The following is a 25,266-nucleotide window of genomic DNA, read 5'->3' on the forward strand; positions in this document are numbered from 1 at the left end:
CTCCTATCTGTCTTTAGATTCATAAAATTATCAATCTTCCTTTGAGATGTTGTCTACATTATGCCTACTGTCCTTTCCTTGAGGAGTTTCTTAATTTATAAGCCATACTCCAAGCCATATTTTCTAGCTCTTTAATTCTTTGTGTTAAATTGTGGGATAAGTTCATTTTATTATCCCAGTGGGTTCATTTTTCTGCTATGTTCGCTGTATTCAGTCTACTTTTATAGTTTTATTTTTAATTTCAATAACTATATTTTTATCTTCAGTGTTTCTAATAATTTATTTTTCACAATTATCTGTTCTTGTTGCATAATCCCATATTCTTGTTTTTAAAGTTTCATTCTCCTCTCATGGCTATAGTCTCTTATCTTGCTAATGGCATCAAAAGTGCTTATTCTGCGGGTGCCTGGGTGGTTCAGTCAATTAAACCTCTGACTCTGGCTCAGGTCATGATCTCACAGTTTGTGAGTTTGAGCCCCATGTCAGCACAGAGCCTGCTTCAGTCCTCTGTCTTCCTCTCTCTCTGCCCTTCCCCTGCTCTCGCTCTCTCTGTCTCTCAAAAATAAAATAAATACATTAAAAAATTAAAAAGTGCTTATTTTGAAGTCCTTTTTTGGTTGTGCTCATATGCCTATTTTCCTCACTGTCAGCTTTTCTGTTCACCAAGTTTGCTGTCTGTTCATATTGTCTTTGTGAAGTGCCTATGTAGTCATTTTCCATGGGATATCTCCTCCGAGGGCCTCCTAGGGCATCTCTTACATCAAGTCTGTGGTGGCCTCTGCATAGGCTCTATTGGCAGTCTGACTCCCCTGCAAGCCTGGCACTCAGGGCTGCACTCTTCAAGTTCCATTTCCAGACTTGCTCCTGCTAAGGCTCAGCTCCAGACTCCCATATCTATACAAGCTGTGCTACAAGAGACCCAAGCTAAATGGCAGGAGGTACTGCTATCCTAAGCTCAGCTGAGAGAGTAGAAAGCAGGTGGCATCTTTCCCAGCACGCAGTTTTACACAAGTTGCACACGTGTGGCCCTGAGTTACGTACACAACTTGTGTGGGCATAAAGATGCCAGAGCCTTTTCCCCAGCATTCACCTGGGTCCCAACCCTTTCCTGCCTATGGACTGACTTCATAGCTCAGACTGTTCTGAACTTTATTTGTTCCCCATTGCTTGTTTCTTTTAGGGAAATATACTTACTCCAGTCTACAGAGATCTCTCTTTCTTGTTTTCTAGAAAAACTATGTTTATTAATTTAAAAAATGTTTTGCTCTGATGTTTGAGCTTGTAGCAGATAGGATAGGGTGACTTTCAGCATGTACTCAATGCACCATTATCGTCCAGAAAATCATACAAATAATTTCTTTACATAAAATGTTCTATATTATCTAGGGCACCTGGGTGACTCAGTTGGTTAAGCGTCCAACTCTTGGTTTCAGCTCAGGTCATGATTTCATGGCTTTGTGAGTTTCAGCCCCGCATTGGGCCCTGTGCTGACAGGGCAGAGCCTGCTTGGGATTCTCTGTCTCTCTCTGTCTCTCTCTCTGCCTCTCCCCCACTCATGCTGTCTCTGTCTCTGTCTCTCTCAAAATGAATAAACTTTTTAAAAATTTCTATATTATCAACACTATAATATATACAGCATCTATAACATATAAGTCATAAAATATGCAGAAATATAATTTCCCATACATACAGAAAAATCTTACCTAATGGAGAAGTAGGTTTTAAAATGAAAAAAAAATTTAAGGGTACTATGCTGGAAAACAATCTACTGCCTCTCAGTGAATCCAACATGACTGGTTTTCTCTCCAGTACTTGATCAGATCAGTTTCTCTGGTTGATAACAGAGGTGATGGCTGGCTCAGGTTTAGGGAACATATTGAATGAAAAATAAACCATATCTTTCATCTCAAAACTCACATATAATGCAGCATGATGCGTGAGTTCTAAGAGACACATAGGAACTGAGACTGTACGAAGGCAGAGCATATTCATATTTCTATTTTATGTTCACTCTTAGGCATAACCTAATTAAATAGAATGCCAAGTAATATAGCCTGCATTATTTAAAATACTATTTCTCACTCATATTTTTTACTCTTTCTGTTGCTTTAAAAATTTATATAGGTTAAGTGCAAGTACTATGCAATTCACCTTACCATATGTTGTGCTATATTAGTGATCTCATGTATTTCAAAGGAAATACTTGAGCATTTACTATGGAATGTCAGTGGGCATAGTTTCAACCATTAGGGAGATCGCAGGAGTTGTGGTAACTGGACAACCCAAGAACGTAAGCACTCCCCCCAAATATCTGACTTATATTCAGGAGAGTACTTTCTTACATAGCAGCACCTAAACCATTTTTAACCAACCAAAATCAAAGTCGAGAAGCACAACATCAACAAAAAAACCTGCAGAAAATTCTAAACAGCCAGGGCACTGAATTAAAGTCAGGAATTCTTAGATCTGGGATGTGGTACATAAGAATGTATATGTATGCATGTAGGAGTATGACCCAAGATAAACATATGACTATTTGGATATCACATGCAAAATATGAGTTATGAATATCTCCTCCCTAAGAAGACTTTGGATATAAATATTTCATAAAATATTCACTAATTAATTATTCCCAGCATATAATACACTTATTTGCCTGTCATTCATTTACTTGACAGACACTTATTGATGGTTTGTTATGCATTATGCTCTGTATGGATGCTTATCATTCAAAAATTAAGAAAAATACATGGTCTGTTTTTAGGGGTTCATGATCAAACAAGAGAGTCAGGCAACTGTAACAGAATATGGCACTGTGATGTAGAAATGTGCAGGATGTGGAGGAAAATCAATCAGGGAGGGAACCTCTACCCTTGCCTGTGGTAGTGAAGGTTTATTTTCCAGTGGACTGTGATGATTCTGAGATGCCTTGAAGTGTGTAAGGCAAAAGGGTGAGAAAAGCTGTTCTAAAGAGAGGTACCCAGCTCTACAAACAAATATGAACTTCCAATGAACTTCATAGGTTTAAGGAAATGGAAAAGAGTTTAAGATTGTTAGTCTAGGGTGTGTGTTTAAGGCAGTGACTGGAGATGATGCCTCAGTTTGAATACGACCACCACATGATACAGAAGATATTTTATTTCCCACTGTGCACTTAGGAGAAGAGAAAGGCTGATTCTCATTCAATTGATCCCATTCCAGTTCAGGTATATCCTGAATTAGCAAGAGACTTGTTTCTCCATTGAAATTACCAGAAGTAGTAATTACTAGTTTCATGAAACATTCAATTCTTGGGGGAGGGGAAAAACTATGGCTGGGTGTATCCAACGATCCAGAGGGATAGGCATGACAGAGTCCCTGTGGAGAGGACTGAGGAGCCTCTGAGGGACAACCCACCCAGGTATGCACATCAGAATCATCTGGGGAGCTTTAAATATCCTCACTGATAGGCTGCTGTCAGAATTTCTGTGGGTGCAGCATAGGTATCAGCAATTTGAAGTTCCTCAGTTGGTTCAAATATGTGGCCAAGGTTGAGATCCTGCTCTAAAGAAAGAAGTCAGGTGTACAGATGGGCTTATGCCAGCATAGTATTTATTGTTAGGGGAGAGATGAGGCTAAGTAGATCTTCGTGTTCTTAATTCAGATTGGGCTCTACATTCTCCCAGAGTCCATTCAGGGCCACTGGAGAGGGAGAAGCCACAAATAAACAATGGCAAGGGCTTTTTCCTTAAAAATCCCACAGTAGGCAGGTCTGGGTGGCTCAGTCGGTTAAGCCTCTGATTTCGGCTCAGGTCACAATCTCACGGTTTGTGAGTTCAAGCCCTGAATCGGGCTCTGCGCTGACAGCTCAGAGCCTGGAGCCTGCTTCAGATTCTCTCTCTCTCTCTCTCTCTCTCTCTCTGTCTCTCTCTCTCTCTCTCTCTGCCCCTCCCCTACTCACACTGTCTCTGTCTCTGTCTCTCTCTCAAAAATAAATAAACATTAAAAAAAACTGTATGGTAAGTTTTGTGCCCTCTCGGAAAGAGTGCTGCGAAGAGGCATTCTTTTCCATTTTGCAATAGAACATCACATACTTCTCCCTTGAGGGCTCCAGCATACCTAGGATGAGATGTGCAGTCAAGAGACCATGTCTGGCCATGGTGGCAGCTGTTCTTGGCAGGAAATATGGAATCTCATACCATATGAACGTGTTGTGGGAAGAGGGTGATAAGGGGGTTGAAGCAGAAGAGAACACTGTGTAAAAACTGATTGGATGTGTTCGGTAGTATAAAAACCCAAAAGAGACTCAAAACAACGGCAAAAGTGTGAGGCATAATCAAAAAGAATTACACATGGCATCTCTAAAGCTTTAGTACTACAGGGAAAATATCCACATAGGAAATATTTTCATTATTTCAACAGATATTTGCTGAATAGCCACGATGTGCCAGGTACTATAGTAGGTGAAGGAGATAAGGTAATGGACAAGACAGACAAAACTCTGTTCCCTAATAGAACCGACATTTTCATAGAGAGAATAGCTAATAAATACATAGATACATAATACAATGTCTGCTGATGATAAGTGCAGGAAACAAAACTAAAAGATTGCTATTTTTAGATAGGTGTCTCTAAACATATGCCATTTGAACAGAGACATGGATGGAAAGGGTGTTACTAGGCAAATTAGTGGTTTGAGAAACTTTTTGGTTTCAAGACTACTTTCCATTCTTAGAAATTACTGAAGACCCCAAAGAGTTTTGCTTATACAACTTACATCCATTGATTGTACCACATAAGCAATTTAAACTGATAGATTATTTAAATATTTCTTTAATTCTTCGAGAAAAAAGACAATAATAAACCTATTACATGTTAAAATAAGCAATAAAATTTATTTAAAATAACTATATATCCTAAAACTAAAAAAAAAAAATTAGTGAGAAGAGAGGCACTGTTTTATAATTTTGATAATCTTTTAACGTCCAGCTTAGTAGAAGACGGCTGGATTCTCATATCTGCTTCTGTATTTGGCCCCACACCCATACATAGTTGGAAAAGGGAGAAGTGTTGTATTAGCCTTTTAAGATGATTGTGGTTGTCTTTCTTTGAATGTATGGCAAAACATGACAAGGAATAATTTCTCAAAGATCAGTTTCAATGTGGAACTGAAGCCATTTCAATAAGCTCTCCATACTCTGTAATACTGAAGTCCAATAGTGGTCTATCTTGCATTTTGAATGAATTTAGTGACATCATGCATTGCTTATTTGGAAAACATTACTTCATGGAGTTAGACAGATCTTCCAAATGTTGTCACCTATTATTATACAATAAAAATGTCCTATCTGTTAATATCACCATTGATATCATGAGAAGAAAATGTTATATTGGGAAGCTGTCAAGCTTACAGCAGAAACACTCTTTTTTGCCACATTTTGTTTTCTGTCGAACTATCGCCTAACCTAAAGGGCTAGTACATAACTACCATAACTACTATAACTGCCCTGGGTGCCTTTTGTACCCCCTGTTAGTCTTTGCTTTGATATCTCCCTTCCCACTAACAAGAGCAGACCGTTGATTCATTTCCTGCAAAGCTTTCCATAGAAGGATCTCTCTCTATCAGTAGGCACAGACCTCCCCACCCCATCCATCTTTCTGGTCTAAAGTTCATATCACTTCCCAACAGATTGGAAAGACTGTGTTGATAAATATAACTAATGATCGCACCCTTCACTGGAGACCCCACCCACCCCCGACAAATAAGGAGTGGCCTTAATCATATAATCATGTAACAACAGTTGAAACAAATAGTAACAAGATTGTTCTGTCACGCCTATCAACAAACTGAATGGTGTCATTTTTAATTCTGGTCCTCCACGAAGCATAAAAACACTATCATTAAACAGTGACCAAGGCCAAACCTCAGAGAGTCCACTGCCATAGAGGAGCTTGGGGTGTAGGCCAAAGTCAGGAAAGGATGGGCACTTTGAGAAAATGAAGAAAGCTCTCTGTTCTCTTAGGGATTTAATGGGTGGCTCTGTTACCCTGCCTACAGCTTTGTTTTCGGAGAATTGCTAGTTTTTTATTACATGTTTTGTGATGTAAGGACCAAACAAAAAATAGGGGTAACGTGTTCATATTTGTTTAGAAACACTAAAAATATGCAGAGCGTGGTGCTCTGAAAAGGTCTGAGATGAAAGCAAGGAAATCACAGGGATCGTTTTTTAATTAAAATAAAAAATGCTCATTAAAAACAAACAAGATGACACTACATACCAAAAAAGGGCCAATGTTCATTTTAAAGAATGAACAAAATCCACAAAAGTGGGTTTGAGAAAGCTTCAAGACTTTGTGGGAAAGTTCCCGTGCTGCCATAACAGCCCCCTCCCCAGGCAGTCTACCAGGAGCACGAGGAGACATTCGGCTGACAATTGCAAGTTCGAGGGTCACTGACAGAGCCCCTGTCTCCAGGGGACGAGAATGCACTGTGTGGAACAGACTTGTATAACTGAAACACACTGCAATAAAAATGTACCCGATGGGGCACCTGGGTGGCTCAGCCAGTTGGGCATCCGACTTTGGCTCAGGTTGTGATCTCGCGGTTCGTGAGTTTGAGCCTCACATCGGGCTCTGTGCTGACAGCACAGAGCCTACTTCAGATCCTCTTTCTAGACGCTCTCTCTGCCCCTCCCCTGTTCACCCTCACTCACTTTCTCTCTCAAAATTAAGTAATTTCTCTCTCATTTAAAAATATATATATATACCAGATGTACTAGCTGAAGGTGGTAAAGGGAAAGAAAACTGCAAGGGTCTTTCTTGCCAATTATTAACAAACCCTTGAAAAGCATATGCCAGTCAAATAGCCACTTCCTCTGGGATGTCCTCTGGGGCTACACTGATCTTGATACAGTAGGTCAAGTCCCTGTCTATATATATGCATCTGTGGCCCTGCATTTCCTCACCAATTTTCAAATTTTGCCATTACATTTGCATGTTGTTACTTGATTAATATCTATTTAAACTACAAGCTCCGTGAAGGTAGAAACTAAGTAGTTTCGTTGTGCAACCAGCACCTAACAGTTCCTGGCACTACTAGGCACTCAATAAATGTGTTGGGTTGATAAAGGGAGGGAGGTAGAGTGTAGCTTTACACCAGCTTGATGTGTCCATCCTTGGAGGTGGCACATTAATCTAATTGGGAGAAAGATAAAAGGGAAAGAGTCCCATTGGAAAATAGGAGAATTATCAAGGCTTCTGTCCTGGATACCTGAACTTGGTAAAGAGGAGTTAATAGGAGAAGGCAATTGAATACAGTTCAGTAATCACATATCGGACATCTTCAGATAACAGATAAATCCTCAGAATTCAAAGTATTTTTTTAATGTTTGTTTGTTTGTTTGTTTATTTATTTTGAGAGAGGTAGAGAGCTAGCAGGGGAGAGACAGAGAAAGAGGGGGACAGAGAATCCCAAGCAGGTTCCGCACTGTTAACGGAGAGCCCCAGGCAGGGCTCAAACTCAGGAACCATGAGATCATGAGATGAGCTGAAACCAAGAGGCGGACGCTTAACCGACTGAGCCATCCAGGCGCCCCTTGAAGTATTCTTTATGAGATAAATTTCTTTTCTCTTGGTAGTCAGGAGGAAAGAGCCTCCAAGAGGACAGTAAACATTGAAAAGTTTCTCTCATTTGTGCCTTATCATTTAATTGGCTTGGCTGGCACTGCAGGGCTATAGAGAAGGAACAAGAAGGTGAAACAACTCGAAGTGTCTCTGCAGGTCTTGGGAGTGTCTTACCGGGCTGCGACAGCAAGGACAGCAGGAGGGGAAAGAGAAATGAGTGGAAATTCCAGAAGTTCCAAATCCCAAATCCCGGGGGGAAATGTGGATGTATGCTAGTTACTCCGCTCCATGTGGCATAACAGGACTCAGTAAGGTCTGAGTAATTCTTCATGTGGGAAAACAGAATGATATTGACAACTCGACATTGGGAACTAGTAGTTACCCTGCAGGTAGTCAGCTTGGCCATCTGGTCTGCACAAGCATGCCATCTGACTCATTGGAAAGAACTTAGACCCTGGAGGCAAACAGATCTCCACCTTGACAACTATAAATTGTGTGATCTTACACTAATGGTAAGATTATATTCCACATTTACAAAAATAAGCACCATAACACTTCCTACCCCTTGGCCTAGGTTTGCTGTAAAAGTAAAATTAAGTAGAGGAAAGCACAGAGCATGCTGCCTGGCATACAGTAGCATTCAATAAATGACAACTGCCTTTGGCTTCTCAGTTTTCTAACGAAAATCTCAAACACAATACGAATCTTGTGTTATACACAGCTTTACTAACAATAAATTACTATAAGTGACATTCTTTCTATGTAAATAAAACATCTGTCTATTTTTTGAGTCACTTCAAACCTCTTATTTTTTCTCCAAAAAAATATCAAGGTATAATTAATTTTCAAAATTAAATGTCATTGCTAATCTCCTTTTGGCAATTCTAGCCATTCAATTTAGTTTCTGAGTATCTCTAGCCATTACGGTTGGGTAAAAAACAAATTTTGCTGAAAGGATCACATATAAATGAACTAAAATTGCCCTGATTTGACCTGTTTTAGCCACTATCGCATTGGGACAATGATCTCCGCTAATTTTAGGAAACCAATGTCATAATTAGTGAATCATTATTTTTTGACTCTTTGAGGTTGGGGGGAAGCTTTCTTTTCTTTACATAATTATTCTAGGATTAGCAATATACCAACTAGTTTCCATCTAGAGTTTATAGGCCAGAATCCCTAATGAGGTACATTTGATGATAAGAAAAGATAAGCATTGGGTGTTATATGTAAGTGATGAATCACTGAATTCTACTCCTGAAATCAATACTGTACTGAATGTTAACTAACTAGAATTTAAATAAAAATTTGAAGAAAAAAAGGGAACTATGTAATGAATATGCAAAAATAAATAATGGGTAAAAAAAAAATCTTGACTTGATAAATTAATTCCTTGGCCATCAGAGTCATACAAAAAATGTACCAGGAGGTTAAGTTTTCCCAGTGGAAACACATATTTTACTAGAAACAAATATGGGTCTTTGACAAAAAAAAAAAAAAGAAGATGAGGGGATAATTTTGCCGTTTTTAAACAGGTTATTAATTTCTAAAGAATATTAGCATCACTCCACGAGAGTATGTTCTTCATCATGACCACCCATGAAAGGGACATATATGGCAGGGCTGCGTTTCACAAAAGCAGAACTAGAAAAAAGATGTAGTGATACTCCACTCAGTTGAGGAAAATGCCAAGTTTTTTTTTTTTTTTTTTTTTTTTTTTGCTATCTGAATACATGAATGTGAAATGTTATTTACTCCAGAGACTTATAGAATTATAGCCCCAACTCTGCAGGCTTTGCAAATTCAAACACATGCTCGATTTTTGTCTGCCTTAAGTTCGTCCCTTTGGTTCTAGTAAAAAAGTGTTACTAATAAAACGTGGAGTGTGACCAACATAATGACAAAGTCTCGAGAAACTGCTCTGCATGCTGGATGCCTGCTCTTGCAATTACTGTAGCACCTGCATGTAAGATAAAGCAAATAAACAAGGAAGATAAAAGCATGCCCCACTTCCCCAAATCATGGCAGGAACAGCCAAAAAGCAGAATGGAGAATCAAGATTGGAAGCTCTAGAGTAAGATGTGGTTCGCAGTCTTGGTTCATACGACCACGAACAAATCAATTCACTTGAAGTCTCAACTTTTTGCATCTATTCTACAAGGATAGTAACCTTACTCACCTGCTAGGGATGTTGTGAGATTCAAATAATATAATGTTTCAGAAATGCTTAAGAAGTATTTGCCATTATTAATATTAAAATAAATATTATGAACACTGGGGCACTGGACTGGCTCAGTTGGTAGAGTATGTGACATTTGATCTTGGGGTTGTAAGTTCAAGCCCCGTGTTGGGTGTAGAGATTGAGACTAAAATCTTAAAAAAATAAAATGAAATAAAAATTATAAACACTGATTTTTAAATAAATAAAATGATGAAATTCCTATACTGAAAACTTTCCATTCAAAGATTATTTTAAATTTCTTTTTGATAATCACTACATTAAAAAAAAAAAAAAACAACTCAGAGTGCCTGGGTGGCTCAGTCAGTTAAGTGAAGGACTCCAGCTCAGGTCATGATTTCAGGGTTCATGAGTTTGAGCCCCACACTGGGCTCTCTGCTGTCAGCACTGAGCCTGCTTCAGATCCTCTGTCTCCCTCTCTCTCTGCCCCTCTCTTGTTCTTGTGCATTTTCGCTCTCTCTCTCCCTCTCTCAAAAATAAATAAACATTAAAAAATATCATAGGGGTGCATGGGTGTCTCAGTTCATTGAGCATCCGACTTCAGCTCAGGTCATGATCTCATGGTTTGTGGGTTTGAGCCCCGTGTCAGGCTCTGTGCTGACAGCTCAGAGCCTGGAGCCTGCTTCAGATTCTGTGTCTCCCTCTCTCTCTACCCCTCCCCCACTCATGCTCTGTCTCTCTTCAAAAATAAATAAACATTAAAAAAATTTTAAATATCATAATACTCAGAAACATGAGAATGTATTAATTATTTAATGTTATAGAAAAAAATCTGTTAATATCCTTGTACATCTTTTTAAGAAACATCAGGAACTAGCTAGTGCTAGAGATAAATCTGGCAAATTTGAAATTTAAATAGGTTTTCCTAATGTTTAAAATATTTATATAAGGGGAATGGGATGCCTGGGTGGCTCAGTGGGTTAAGTGTCTGACTCTTGATTTGAGCTCAGATTGTGATCTCATGGTGGTGAGATCAAGGCGGGTGTAGGGTTTTATGCTGAGCGTAGAGCCTGCCTGGGATTCTCTCCCTGTCTCTCTGCCCCTCCCCAACTTGTGTGTGCACACACTCTCTCCCTCAAAATAAATAAACATTTTTAAAAATAATAGAATATTTATACAAGGGCAAAAAAATATGAATAAATGTGTCCGCATTTATTGCAAAGCTTGCTAGAGTTAAAAATCTGGATCTGCCCTCAGCTGACTATAGAAGAAGGACGTATTGATGATATGTGAGTAGCCCCGGGGTCATGAGGCAAGGAGAACTTCAGCAGCAGGGAATGTTCAAGACAGAAGGTAGGAACTACAAGGAGGGCAGGGAGAGCTTTTCCGTTCCTATCTCTTTCCCTCGTATTCTTGCCCCACTCCGTCCTCTTGGTGCTAATTGAAAATTAGATGACTTCTTTCTACTATATATTTGAAAATGAATTTAAAAGCCACAATCATCCTCAGTTTCAGCATCCCCAGCTCTTTCCATTTCCCATTTCTCTTTTTTTAATACGCCTTATTGAGATATAATTTATACCTCATACCATTTATCCAGTCACATCTCTTTTCATTTCTTCTTTTCTCCCACGAAAAGCCACTTAATGAGAATATGTGGCACTTTGTAGGAGATGAGCCATTTCAGTTTAGCAAACTGCTCCTCCGTTCCTCCACAGTAAAAGGTCAACAGCCTCAGAAGACAAACGGACAGCCGGCAGAATCTTGCCAGGAACAGGTAAGATTCTCAATCATGTCAATATTTTTTATTTCCTTCATAATTATAAAATCGATATGTCTTGAGGATAAGTTACATGGAGAATTCAGAGAAAGCTGAAAAAGGAACCCACATTTATCTATCACTTATTAACCATTCGCCAGAAGTAACTACTCCATTCAAATTGTACTTTTTCTTCCCTCTTTGTTTTTCTGTAAGTGTGTGTGTGTGTGTGTGTGTGTGTGTGTGTGTGTGTGTTCCTATTTGGATTTCTATCATAGATGCAATCTAATATAATTATTTTCAAGTATAATTGCCCATAAGAATTCCCTTTTATAACTAGACCATCATTCAGAGTAAATATTCCCATGTTGTTGGATGCTTAGGCTGTTTCCAACTTTTGGCTGTCAGAGATGAATCTGTGATGTAGATCTTTGAATATCATCTCAGTAAGCCTCCTTACAATTCTCTTTAGGATAAATTCCTACATGCAGTGTTTTGGAAGCTGAGATAATGTCCATTCACAAGCTTCTATCCAAAACAAGTTTTTAACTCTATTTATTGGTATTTGAAGAAATTTACGCCAGTTTACTATCTAGTGCCCATGGTAAACGAGTGGCATTTTCTGAGTTCTTTCCAAGCCACTCAGTATTCCTTTGCAGAGCTTCCACTAAGAAGTCGGAAAATTTATAAGAGGGGGGAAATGCCTTCAAATCATTTTTTATTCAAATAAAGTAAGTTTGAGGTGATATCTTAGCGACCTAAAATAACTCATGGTACTCTTAGTATACAAGAGGCAATCTTCATTCATTTTGACATGGAATACCACATTATTTCACCACAAATATCCTCACCAACTATCCTGGGAAGAATGTATATTATAATGTATCCCTTGTTGTGTGTGTGTCTATGTGTTGCGCACAGGCGTGTGTGCGTGTGTGCGTGTGTGTGTGTGTGTGTGTGTGTGTGTGTGTGTGTGTGTTATAGAGACAAGAAACCATCCTGGTTATTTTAAAAATAAGTGTAAGTATGAATTATGTAACGCAATAGAAACTCAATAGAAGTATTATTGAAATGCACCTGCCTTTTTTTTTTTTTTTTGCAGTGTGATATCTGATCCCTGATATTGATGACTACCTTGATTTAATGGGCACATGTTAGGATATTAAGGCTGAATTACCTGCAATCGGCACACTCAGAGAAGGATTATGACGTATTTGAATTCGTTCCAACCACAGGCATAAAGCCCACATTCATGCATAGTACTCATTAATCCTCAGGTTTTGTAACAAGGGTAAGTCATTCTAAAATAAGCAATTATTAATTAGCCAAGTCAGAAATAAATTTGGGGTAAATGCACTTAGGTGTGGGATGAAGAGCCAGGGCCAGAAACTTTTCTCTGACCATATAAATGGGTAAAAAGAAAGGACTTTCATAGAAAGCTGCCTGAGGAGATCTATGCCAACAGAGTGCTTCCTTACTTCTTATCGCTCCCCTTTGGAAACGAAGCCACACCTCAAGCAGGTAGCCAGGCGCACAGTCAGATCACCCATTTCAAACACCGCCTCTGTGTGGATTATTACACGAGTGTTGATATGTGACATTTTGATCCCGGAATTTTTTTTTTCCAATTTTCGCTTTTCCTGGATGAGGTGAATGGATGTTATTGCAAAGTCACAACGAATAATGACCGACTGTAGATCTAATGAAATCATTTCACTTTCTGCCAGTCAACACATGTTTGGAGGAGACATCCCACAATACCACACACTCGGAATCTACCACAGGAATGATGACTTCACCAAAGAAGGGCTCATATTGTTACCCACACTAGAAGGGAAAGCTACAATATTTTCTTGTTCTTTCACTGAAGACAGTCATCGTTTCTCAGTTGTCTCTCTGCCTCCTCCCTGCCTTACCTTTGAATTCTGCAGGTGCAAGCTCTGAGTCAAGGGTGCTGATGGAATGCCATATTAAGCCTTCGTGAAGTGGAACAGCCCCAAACAAGGTATTAAGGAGAATCTAAGGCTGCATGGACCTGAAAGAGATCATCTGCTTCTATGAAGGCCCTCCTCGACTTCTAGGAAAAAGGCTTTCAACCAAGCACTTGAATTCTAAAGAAGGAAGCTTATTCATTCCACAGCGAGTTTTCTAGTCCCCAGTGCAAAGCTTTTCACTAGGTACAAAAACTACAAAGGTAAATAAGACACGGTCCTGGCTAATGGAGGTCACAATACAGCAGGAGTCACTTTCAGTGCTGTCCCTGTAATTCTCACTATTCTGCCCTCATCACATATCTCATCGAGGTCCTCTGTATTTCCATTCCCCTTCTCCTCTTTTATTATCCTGTTACACTTCAAAACTTGTGCCGCCCCCCCGCCCCCATCTTCAACTCCTCCCAAACCTGCTTCCTCTCTATGTACGCTCCCTCATCAATGGTCACACCGTATGCCCAGGATACGAAGACAGAAAAACTTTCTCGTCTACCTTCTGTTTCTCTGTCTCACTTTCAGCTACTGCTGTATTAGTTTAGGGCCACGTCAGTGCTGCTTCCAGCCTCATCCCTGCCCAGAGGCTACCAGAGTAACCATTCTAGAATTTAAATATGATTATGTTACTCCAGTACCTACAGCTATTTAAAAGTTGCCCCCCAGCCGGTAGGATAAAATCCAAATCCCTTCATTTATTCTGCTCTCTGGCCTTTCCTAAATACTCAGCTTCATCATTCACCACTCGCAGACAGACACCTATCATTTTGACAGGCATCTAATATTTTCTTTGATATGTGCATCGTTGTTTTTCGGCTCTAAGCTTCCAGAAGTCCCCTTCCCTTAGATTCTGCCCAGTGACTTTCTGTTCATTCTGTGGGTGGGGCCCAGCTCTATCCGTTCATCTTCAGAACCAGTGAAGCAGGGCTCATTCCTCCTCAGTGGTGCTCTCTCTCTGTCGCTCTTGGTCTGGGTCTCAGTCTCTTCCTCTATATCTGTCTCTGTCTTTCCCTCTCTCTGTGTGTCTCCATCCTTCTTGGTCTCTGTCTCTCTATCTCTCTGCCTCAGTCTCTATCTCTCTTGGTCTTTGTTTCTCTCTCTCTCTTTCTCCATTTCCCTTTTTCTAGATGATGGATAGACATACACACACACACACACACACACACACCTCTAATATTATGTTAGTGAACCGTACTTTGCTAATTTGTTTGTACATCTTTTCCTCTGCTAGACTCCGAACTTCTCAAGAGCTGGAATTATATTTTATGCATCTTTGTTTCCCAGCACATGATGTAGGGCCTAATATATGCAGTGGCAAAATATGTGTTGATATATCAGACTTACATACCACAGCACTGTTTATAATAGCAATAAATTAGAAGTAACATGCATATCTATCAACAGAAAATGGATACTCAGTCAACTGAGTATCATACAGATAGTGCTACCTCTAGAACATAACACTAATAGCATAACATTAATTAATAATTAATTAATAAATAACATTAATCAGAACAAAACAAGTTGCAGAAACATACAGCATGTAGAAATTAAAAAACATCTCTAAGCCAAAGCATAAGAGACTGTTAAAAACTGAGAACAAACTGAGGGTTGATGGGGGGTGGGAGGGAGGAGAGGGTGGGTGATGGGTATTGAGGAGGGCACCTTTTGGGATGAGCACTGGGTGTTGTATGGAAACCAATTTGACAATAAACTTCACATATTGGAAAAAAAATTAAAAAAAATAAAAAACATCTCTAATGATATTCAGGTTTGAAAATCTGGTTGGTAGGTGTTAACGTTGTTCTTTTGCTCACTTTGATGTGCATTTTTAAATGATGCGCATTTTTAATACTTCATAATGTAAATTTTTTTAAAGACCTGGCCATGAAAACCTAACAGAGATAATGCCAATGGCTAGAGACATTATCTTGAAAGGATTCTTCCTCCCTGTGATCCACATATATGCAACCCAGTAGAATTAGCTCTAAATGACATTATCATTTAACAATTCAAGATATATTTCAAAGAAAATCTCTATTTCTCCATAATAAAGATAGATCTTTGATCTAATTGCTCTTTACTGAAGTACCCTTAGATATTGCTGCTCAACACTTGTTTTGCTCAAGAAAATCAGGAAGTAGAAAAACATGTAAAGGAAAGAACCTCCAAAGAAAGATCAATCTCTGCTTCCCACATACTGATATCAGCTAAAAACACTTGGTGACGAAAAGATCATAACCCCTTTTGTCACAAGTCCGTGCAATCACAAGTTGAGAAAAAAAATTATAAGGGCCTCAGGAAAAATGAAGAAAAAGAAATAAAGCCTTGGGATGCTTCTTAAGTGCTCAGTTTGGGGGGAAGGGCATTTTTGCTTATTTGAAGATAACACGGGTCAAGGAAAAATTTACAAGTTCATACGCACCTTTTACAGTCTACGTGTCAAAGTAACGGCAACTTGACCTTTTGGTGCTGCATGACAAATTTTCATTTAAAGCATATTGTAATTTTAGTCAGAGGGTCACCACACAAAGTCAGACTGAAGGGAAGGGAAACTACATTTCTTTAGCACCACTTATGTGCTGGGCACTTAATTTCTATGGCACCCTGTACCATTGGTATTATTACTTCCATCTTACAATAGTTTCAAATGAAGCCCAGAGAATTAAATGTGATTTTTAAATACGAACTGGGTGAAACTGGATTTGAACCCAGATCCTCCTGACTTTAAAGGCCATGCTTCTATGCACATCCTGCTTCCGATTATGGTCCCTTCCCCCTTACGCCACACCCTGCCATCCTCCTGTGTGCATCCGTAAGGCCTGGTGGCATACTGATGTGTAATGGCCGATAGGCCTACAGAGGGGGTTACAAATAATACACGTCTATTACTTTTGTGTGTGGTAAGGCTGTTTAACAACGCCCATGAAAGGCATAAAATATCACTTGGTATTACATGCACATATATAGTTTCTGTTATACACAAAGCTTTAAATATTAGTTTTGTTTTTGAAAATACAAGTAACCATTCGTTAGCAAATAAAGCACTTAAGACCAATATAATAGATATTACAGGTTCCTTGTGCAAATAATCACAGGTGCTCACAAAGGTGTTCACAGTTGTTTACTACAATGTTCATAATAGTAAAAACTGGGAATAATCTAAATGTCCCCCCATCAAGAACTGAATAAATAAATTATACCCAGCAGCATAGAATACTATGAAGCCATAAGAAATCACGTTTCAGAAGAATGCATTTTATGAGGAAACAGGTACACAGTGTGGAGCTGTAAAATGCAAATGGTACAGGCAGGGTGAAAGAACTATGTAACTATTTACATTTGCATGCAAATATAAAATAGTGGAAGGCCAAACACCAGACTGTTAACTGTGGTTGACTTTGGCTTATGGTACATGTTTGCTAGGTTCTCATGGTAGGGATGTATTACTGACGTCAGGAAAACAGTCAATAGTCAAGCACCCTCTCACACTGTGAGGAAGCTTCTGTATTGTGCATCAGGGAGGCTCTGGGGATGGCTTAGTGGATGAAACGCCAGCTTTCATCAACTATGACACTCTGTATCCAGGGGTTAATGTGCAAGTGGCATTGATGGTGTGGGCTAGAATGGGAGAGGGAGACTGAAAGGGTGGGCAGAGGTCTGAGAGAATAAACCCCTTCAGCTAAGTGTCTCTCCTTCCCTAACCTCTCCCAAAGTCACACTGTACCACAAGACAAAGGCCATGAGGGACTCATCCAGGGAGAACAGAATGCACAGCTACGAGCAAAAGGCAGTATCCCAAGAAGCCATAAATTTTAAGTAAAAATAAATCTTTTATGAAGTTGGTCTCTTCTCTGTAAGTCACTTCATTCATTAATTTATGTTTATGATGACCAGTCGACTTTGATACTATGGTAGTATCAAAAGTAACCAAAAGTCTTTTCCCTTAGTTATATCAGAGTTGTAGCTTGCTAATCAACTGATTTCTTATTCCCGAATCACTGTTTAAATTCATATGCAATGGCCCAAGAAGGACCAACAGATAACATATTAGCATATGACTTGTATTGGGCATTTGCAATATGCTAGGCACTGTGCCATGTTCCTTCCCTGGCCTGGCTGGCTTCACAATACAATGTTAGAAACTATAATTCTTTACACCAACGATCTGAGGCTCAGACACATGGGGTGACTTAACCAAGGTTACACACTTAGCAAGTGGCAGAGCTGGGATTTAAATTCTGAAAATTCTTACTCTATACCATTGAAGATAACTGACAAGATTGAGATAGATGACGCATTTAGGAAGGCAGGAAGGACTTCTAAGTGGGGGAACTGAGGCTACAGGGGCAATATGGAGAATAAGAAATAGCATATGGAGGAGTGCCTGGGTGGCTGAACTGGTTGAGCGTCCGACCCTTGATTTCAGCTCAGGTCCTGATCCTGTGGTTGTGGGATTGAGCTGAGCATGGAGGCTGTTTGAGATTGTCTCTCTCTCTCTGTCTCTCTGACTGTCTCTCTCTCCATCTACCACTCTCCCCTGCTTATGCGCATGCTCTCTCATTCTCTCTCTCTTTCTCTCAAATGGAATAAATAAATAAACAAGCAGGGGCGCCTGGGTGGCCCAGTCTGTTAAGCGTCCGACTTTGGCTCATGTCATCATCTCACGGCTCATGCCGAGTTCTCTATCTCATGGTTCGTGGGTTTGAGCCCCACATCCGGCTCTGTGCTGACAGCTCAGGGCCTGGAGCCTGCTTCAGATTCTGTGTCTCCCTCTCTCTCTGCCCCTCGCTCACTCGTGCTGTGTCCCTCTCTTTCTCTCTCTCTCAAAAATAAATAAACATTAAAATTTAAAATAAATAAACAAACAAGCACACAAACAAATAAGATATGGAAAGAACACTAGCATTAGTGAAACCATGAAATGTGTTGGCATCCATTCAGAAAGCGCCCAGGGCTGTAAGGAGGCAAGTTCCACTCCTGAGTTGCATGAGCTGTGGATATGGTGGAACAGAGAGTTTCCATGCCCCACCCCTTGGAATTTCTCAGTGTCCTGGCATCCAGAAAATTACTAACCCTGCTCCAAGGAAGAAGAAATCCACCAGAGGGAAAACTCTATTGAGAACCTAAGATGATGTTTGATGGGAGTGCATCCAAAACTTGATGATATGATGGGAAAAGTCGTGAAAAGAAATTGGTTGGTCACCTTTATTTTATGACGAGTAAGTATGAGTACTCCAAATTACTCTACTGAATTGCCTATTTATCCTGTTTTATATTACAGTGTCTGTCATTAAAAGTGTTGCAATAGAGACGCTAGAGTTACGACTGTGAAGGTTCATTCATCACGCTGGAGGGGATGGCTTAGTGGACAAAACGCCAGCTTTCACCAACTATGACACTCTGTATCCAGAGGTTAATATGCAAGTGGCATTGAGTCAGCAGCTCGTCTTCTGAATGAAGCTAGTTCAGTTTCATCACATGGGTGGAGGGTCTTCTGGACAATGTCTGGAAAAAACCTGCCTATCCTGCTTGAATAATGAAGATTCCTAGAGCTTTTATAGATTTAGGGTTTCCCCCAGTCTCCTGGAAGCGTGAGATACAAATGAGTCAAAGGATCTTCTAACACACTCTTAACATCAGTGCCCTGTCCTGGCTGGCTTTCCCTTCTTTATCACTAGCCTTGCAGAGCCAATGAGGCCTTCCCTTAAACCATTTCTTTCCATTCAATGGTTTAACAGTCTTACTATATTTTAGATGTCTACGACAGTCTCTTTACTGTCTTCACTCTGCTCAGAATTTCTTAATCTTAATATTTCAAATCAAATCAATCCAAACATCCACTTAATGATACAAACTGCTCTTGTATGGACAAATCTTTCACCTTTATGACTTTATCAATTTACTTTACGATGACAAACTAGGAATGTTTAGTAGTTACAAAAGTCATGCTACCACTGTGTGATGCAATCAATAACTAGAGAGATGATTCATTCCACATTTATAAAATTATATTCTTAAAAATTCATCAGCTAAATTTGTATCAGTTTGACGAAGTCCATGCTCCAGTTGTAATTTCAAAATGAATACAGCACACACTCATTGAGTACCCACTATGTGTCAGATTTTGTCTGAAGCACTATACCAAGTTAAAAAAAAAAAAAAAATACCAGTCCCATCCCTGCTAGAGTCTAGTGAAGGTGACAGACAACCATAAACAGGTGATAAGTGCCATAAACATGGTACAGTAAAGTGCCCTAGAAACAGATTCATTCTCTCTGTGAACCTGGAGAGTAGTTTTGAGGAGAGACCTGAAGCTTCTTATTTCAGAATGCATAGTTTGACAGGATCTGATTTTCAGATTTGAGCTTTGAAATTAAATGTCCAATGTGCGGAGAGGTGTTTAAAAAGTAAGTGATTCATCGTTAAACCTATAAGGATAAGACTATGGGAATTTGAGAAGCTAGAGGGGTGAGATTAATATTAACATAAGCTAATTTTATTCATGCCTCCGGATCTTTACACAATGATTTCCTTTTTTACTTTTTTCTTCTGCAAGCCCATTCCAAGATTTCATCACTCACTACATTCTTTTCTGTCATCCCTCAGACATTGTCGAAAGACATTATTGATCTCTCTGACACATCACACACCACTCCTCCTTCTCTTCCTGACTTCTAGATGGGACTGTTTCCATATATGCTGACATTCTAGTTATGACAACAATCCAGCCCTCCCTGTTCCAGCTACCTCTGCCATTAGATCACTATCTTCTTCTTTAATACCCACTGCTAATTGTAGTTGTTTATTTCCCACACATAATGCATGATGTGGTCATTTTTGTAAGATTTCATTCCTATTGTCCGATGATACGGAGTTTCTTTTTTATGTTAATTCATGCTTTCTTTAGAATTTCACTGTAATTTACCAATATCTACATATTTTATCCTTCAATTCACCAGGTGATTATTAAGGACATGGAAATGTAGCAATCTTTAGTTATTTTTTATGAACTCTCATTTTTCTTTCTCCAAACTTCCCACTATCCAAATATTTATTTCTTCAGGACAGCTGCAGGGTTATCTACGGGGCTGTCTTCTAGCATTCTACAAAATGCCTTTGTTTCTAGTTACAGGCATTAGAGCTGGAATACGAGGCAGGCACAAGACCTGTTCACACTATCTTTATCCAAAATGTCCTCCATGACTGGGATGGAGTGTGGTAAACTCCACGGACTGTGGATGGAGTGTGGCTGTCTACAATAGCTGGCACCTGACTGGTGCCCTCTGGTGGTAGCAGGATGCCTTGACTGGGATGGTTGCTAGACAGCCTCAACACTGTCTCCACACCTACGAGCCTGAGTACCTCCTGGCTCCTCTCTTGTTAATTTTACAGAGGCTTGGTCCTCCTTTCCCTTCCCTTCCTTCACTTCCCTTTTTCTTTTCCCATCTTATTTTTTAACACCTTGTACTCAGTGCTGATTCAGGCCTTTACAAAGGAGCAAACAGTGAGTCTCTAAGAGACACTGACGGATGAACGACAGTGATGGTGATAAGGACTGTGACATAAAGTTTGCTTTATTCACAAGAGAATGTCAGTGGTTCTTGAAAGAGGACCACCCATCTGCCATTTCTCATGGCAAGAAAAACATAAGCATGAATGTACATTGAGGAATTTTTGCCCCACTAGAAAAAAATATTCATTCAATATTTTAATTGATAAATAGAAAGTAAGATTGATTGTGAAACATTCTTTACCAGTTAACATTAGAGTCAAGTAGCACCTTGTAAAGAGAACACAGATTTCACTCTGTCTAAAGTTTGGGATGAATGAGGATGACCAAATTCCTCTCTACTCACTGAATTCTGACTCTTGTAGGTAAACCCAATGTTTCTAAAAAGAAGTCAATGTGATATTCATAATCTTCTATGCATATATCAGTTGCTGCAGCAGTATTTCACTAATGTTATCTGTAGTCTGACACTTTTTATTGCATCTCTAAATATCTGTCTTACTCCTCTCAATCCTGTTAAAAAGTTCTCATTTAATATTACCTGAATGTAATTTCTCAGAAAAACTGGAAATGTGGTTAGCTGTACCAGCTTACTGGGGACTTCTGGAAAAGGGAATATTTCTTTTTTTTTTTTTTTTTTTTAATGTTTATTTTATTTTTGACAGAGAGAGACAGAGCATGAGCGGGGGAGGGGCAGAAGGAGAGGGAGACACAGAATCTGAAGCAGGCTCCAGGCTCTGAGCTGTCAGCACACAGCCCAACGTGGGGCTCGAACTCACGGACCGTGAGATCATGACCTGAGCAGAAGTCGGACGCTCAACTGACTGAGCCACCCAGGCGCCCCTGGAAAAGGGAATATTTCTATGTTTACTCTATCAGGAGGCAAATTACTCTACCTGGAGTGATCACATGTATATTCTGAGTTCCTGAGAAGGGCCTATAAACAGAATAAGAAAGTAAACTAAATTTGGGTGAAACTAATTTAAATGACCATTATCCGCTTCATCAAACTGTTTCTTCTGGAACTTTTGCTCTGCTTTCATAGTTTGTAACTACTCAAAAATTCAGATGTAAAGTCTAGAAAATACCAATAACATCTAATTGATAAAATACAAAAGGCTCTCGTTCAGCCTTGGATAAACAAGAAGATTCACAATTGTCTGCAATGTAGAAATCCTATGTGTATGTGGCAAGAGGAAAGGTAGAAGAAAAGGGTAGAATCATTTTTGTACGTTTGAATAGAAAATGAGGAAAAATCCTACATCCAGTAAATGAAAATGCAATAACTGTCCTCTGTTCCTACTCTTGCTCCTCTCGAATACTCCTTGACATAGTGTAAGCGTTCTTCTAAAAACATAAGCCAGGCCATGTCAACCTCCTGCTCTCAGCCTTTCTCGGCTTATATCAAAGTCCTTCCAAGGGTCCCACAGGAGCTAGACCTGGCTATCTTATCAAGAGCATTTCTTACCAGCCTCCCCATAACTCATTCACGTTTACAATCAACCATGTCTATGAAGGAACTGGCAACCTGCACATTTGTTCTTGTGCTTAACCTGTCATTCCAAAGGCTACTTGGGTTTTCCATAATGAAGTGACAAATGTTAACGTAGGCACAACAAACCACTATGATAATTGCCGAGAGACAGAATCCAGTCGATGGAAGTTAGTCACACATATACCGAACTCTCCCAAGAAGCTGTTTTTACAGACATGTCAGCAATTAGGGCAGGAATTATTCTGATGATGACATTCCACCAAATAACAGCCACCAAAGACTTACCGGCAGCTACTATGATAACATCTGCCAGCTGTGTATGGATCTTCAATTGTTCTTTGGGAGTGTATCTGTGAGCTATTGTCACGGTTGCATCACCTGGAATGGAGAAGAGCTCCCATTAATAGTTACTGAGCTTTTTCAAAAGTTATGGATGCTATCATTCTAGGGGAGATTCAGTTATATCCTAAGAGTAGGAAAATTGCTTTCAAATGATTACAACACTTTAAGAATAAAAGCTAGATAAGAAAACCTAGATGACCGAAAATATTATACCCTCCAATTAACCAGTGGAAAATCAAATAAGACCAAATGAGAGTATGTGCTGACCATCAAAAGAGAGATCTAAGTAAGGTCCTAGAAACCCAGCACGTGAAAGTTCTGTATTGAGGTTAATATGTAAATACGTGGGATACTTGTTGGCTTGATAATTAGGTATATAAGCTCTGAAAACAGCAAGTAAGTGCATCCAAGATGGGGCAATGCATTGTGGGAGCACAGCTAAGAGATTAATTCTGCCTCCTCTTGAGGAGGTGTCAAGGAAGGGTTCCTAAAGGAGGCAATATACTTTAGGTCTCAAAGTATGAGCCGGGGTGTACCAATTCAAGAAAGAAGAAAAGGGCATTCCAAGCCAACAGAAGAACAGGGAAAAAATGGACCAACTTTGAGATTATGTGTTTAGGAAATAATGAAGAGGCTTTAGATATAACAGGAAATATTCATACATGCTTTAACGACGTGGTGTATGAATAAGAGAGGTTACCAGCCTGACGGCTTCCCGTGCTTTAAGTGTGAGCCAAGGAGGAGAAGTGAAAGAAAGGCAAGGATGAGAGTGGTCAGAAAAGGACTTCCAGTCAGAGCGTGGCTGTGTGAGACAGTACACGGTCTCTTCTCCTAGATAACCTACAAGTGCTACACATTTAACAACAAAAACTATATAACCTCCATTTTTAGCAAAACCAGAAAGACATATTTTCCATAGATTCCAAAAAATATGTGCGAGTTACCCAGAAGCAGCGGAGTTAATATATACACACAGGAAGAAAGGCAGCGAAGAAATGCAGAGAATAACAAGATGGCCAATAGCAGCAGATCTCTGAAAATGACCGCGAAAATACACTGTTCGAAGGTGCAGGGTCCACGTCAAAAATACAAAATATATCTCTTATCTGTAGCAGAGAAGATAGAAATAGGGGCAGAAGAGGCCCACTTGGACCCAGGATGGTTCACACTGCCTCGTAACTGAAAGACTCGTGTGGAGGGGCCATTTTAACGGGAAGCGGTTTGACTTTGTGTAAGTGGTGAAGAAGGGATCTGAAGGCTGCCCAGCACCTCCTCCCCAGTCCCCAGCAGAAGTACCCGACCCACAGGAGGTCCAAGAGATCTAACTCACTCAATGATAAGTAAGCAAAAAATATTTGACACAGAATTAGTAAAAGAATGCTATGTAAAAATCAGCCCAGGGAAATTTTGAGGGTGACAGAGCTGTTCTGCTTCTAGTGGAGTTCCGTGACTGAATGCATTTATCTAAATTCATGGCACTGTACACCGAAAAGAGTGAACTTTCCTATACTTTTTAAGTAAATAAAAGAACATATTTTAAAACTGGCAACCCCCCCCCCCCCCAAAAAACAGGAGTTTTTTTTTTCAAGAATTTTCCAACGTACCGGTGGGCCCAGGGGGCTCAGACAGTTAAGTGCCTGACTCTTGATTTTGGTCCAGGTCATGATCTCAAGGTTAGTGAGATCAAGCCCCATGGCAGGCACTGTGCTGACAGTGAGGAGCCTTCTTGGGATTCTCTCTCTTTCTTTCTCTGCCCCTCCCCTGCTTGTGCTCTCCCTCTCTCTCTCTCTCAAAATAAATAAATAAACCTTTTTTTAAAAAAATAATTTACCAACATACCAATACACTCAACAACAAAAAGTGTCGCAATGGAAAAGTTGAACGTTATGACCAAACATTATGCCAAAAATTTAAAAATTAAGAATGTAAAGTCACAGGACCTGGGGAAAAAGAAGACTTTGAATCCATACAAATTGACCATAATGGTCAACACTGAGAAAAATTTCAGTAAAGTAGCTGGATTGTAAACATGAAAGAAGAAGAGTGTTACGAGCAAAAATTCAAATTTGTATCTTCAACTCCAGAAAACAGAAGAGCAATATTTGCAAGAGACTCATGCAAAAAAAAAAAAAAAAAAAAAGAAAAAATGGGAGTCACAGTCAAATCATTCTCCAAGAATAAAGGTTACAATTTTGAAATTGTAAGCACTCAGGGAATACTGTTCCCTTGTGTTTTTCCTAAAGAACTTGTTAAATGATTAACTTTAGTGAATCAATATCATATATCTGAGGAAAACAGCAAAAGGACTATTAGAAAGTTTGGAATATATTTAATCATAAAAGTAAGACTAAAAAAAATGAGCGCTGGGTGATGGACAAAATGTAAATCCTA

At 39.5% G+C, this 25,266-nt stretch overlaps 1 protein-coding gene and 1 pseudogene across 2 annotated transcripts in view; one reads left to right on the top strand and one right to left on the bottom strand.

The window, feature by feature from the left end:
• Positions 1-17,169, top strand: part of LOC121039885 (40S ribosomal protein S3a-like) — a 38,797-nt pseudogene extending 21,628 nt beyond the window's left edge.
• MTHFD2L (methylenetetrahydrofolate dehydrogenase (NADP+ dependent) 2 like) overlaps positions 1-25,266 on the bottom strand; it is a 150,476-nt gene that overhangs the window by 50,907 nt on the left and 74,303 nt on the right. For both annotated transcript variants that reach the window (XM_040481207.1, XM_040481202.1), the window contains one exon: positions 22,819-22,911. In XM_040481207.1, coding sequence (XP_040337141.1) covers positions 22,819-22,911 — 93 coding nt within the window. The remainder of the gene's footprint in view (positions 1-22,818; positions 22,912-25,266) is intronic.

This window comes from Herpailurus yagouaroundi, unplaced genomic scaffold (genome assembly GCF_014898765.1).
Source record: "Herpailurus yagouaroundi ecotype Mexico unplaced genomic scaffold, PumYag 28, whole genome shotgun sequence".
NCBI lineage: Eukaryota > Metazoa > Chordata > Mammalia > Carnivora > Felidae > Herpailurus > Herpailurus yagouaroundi.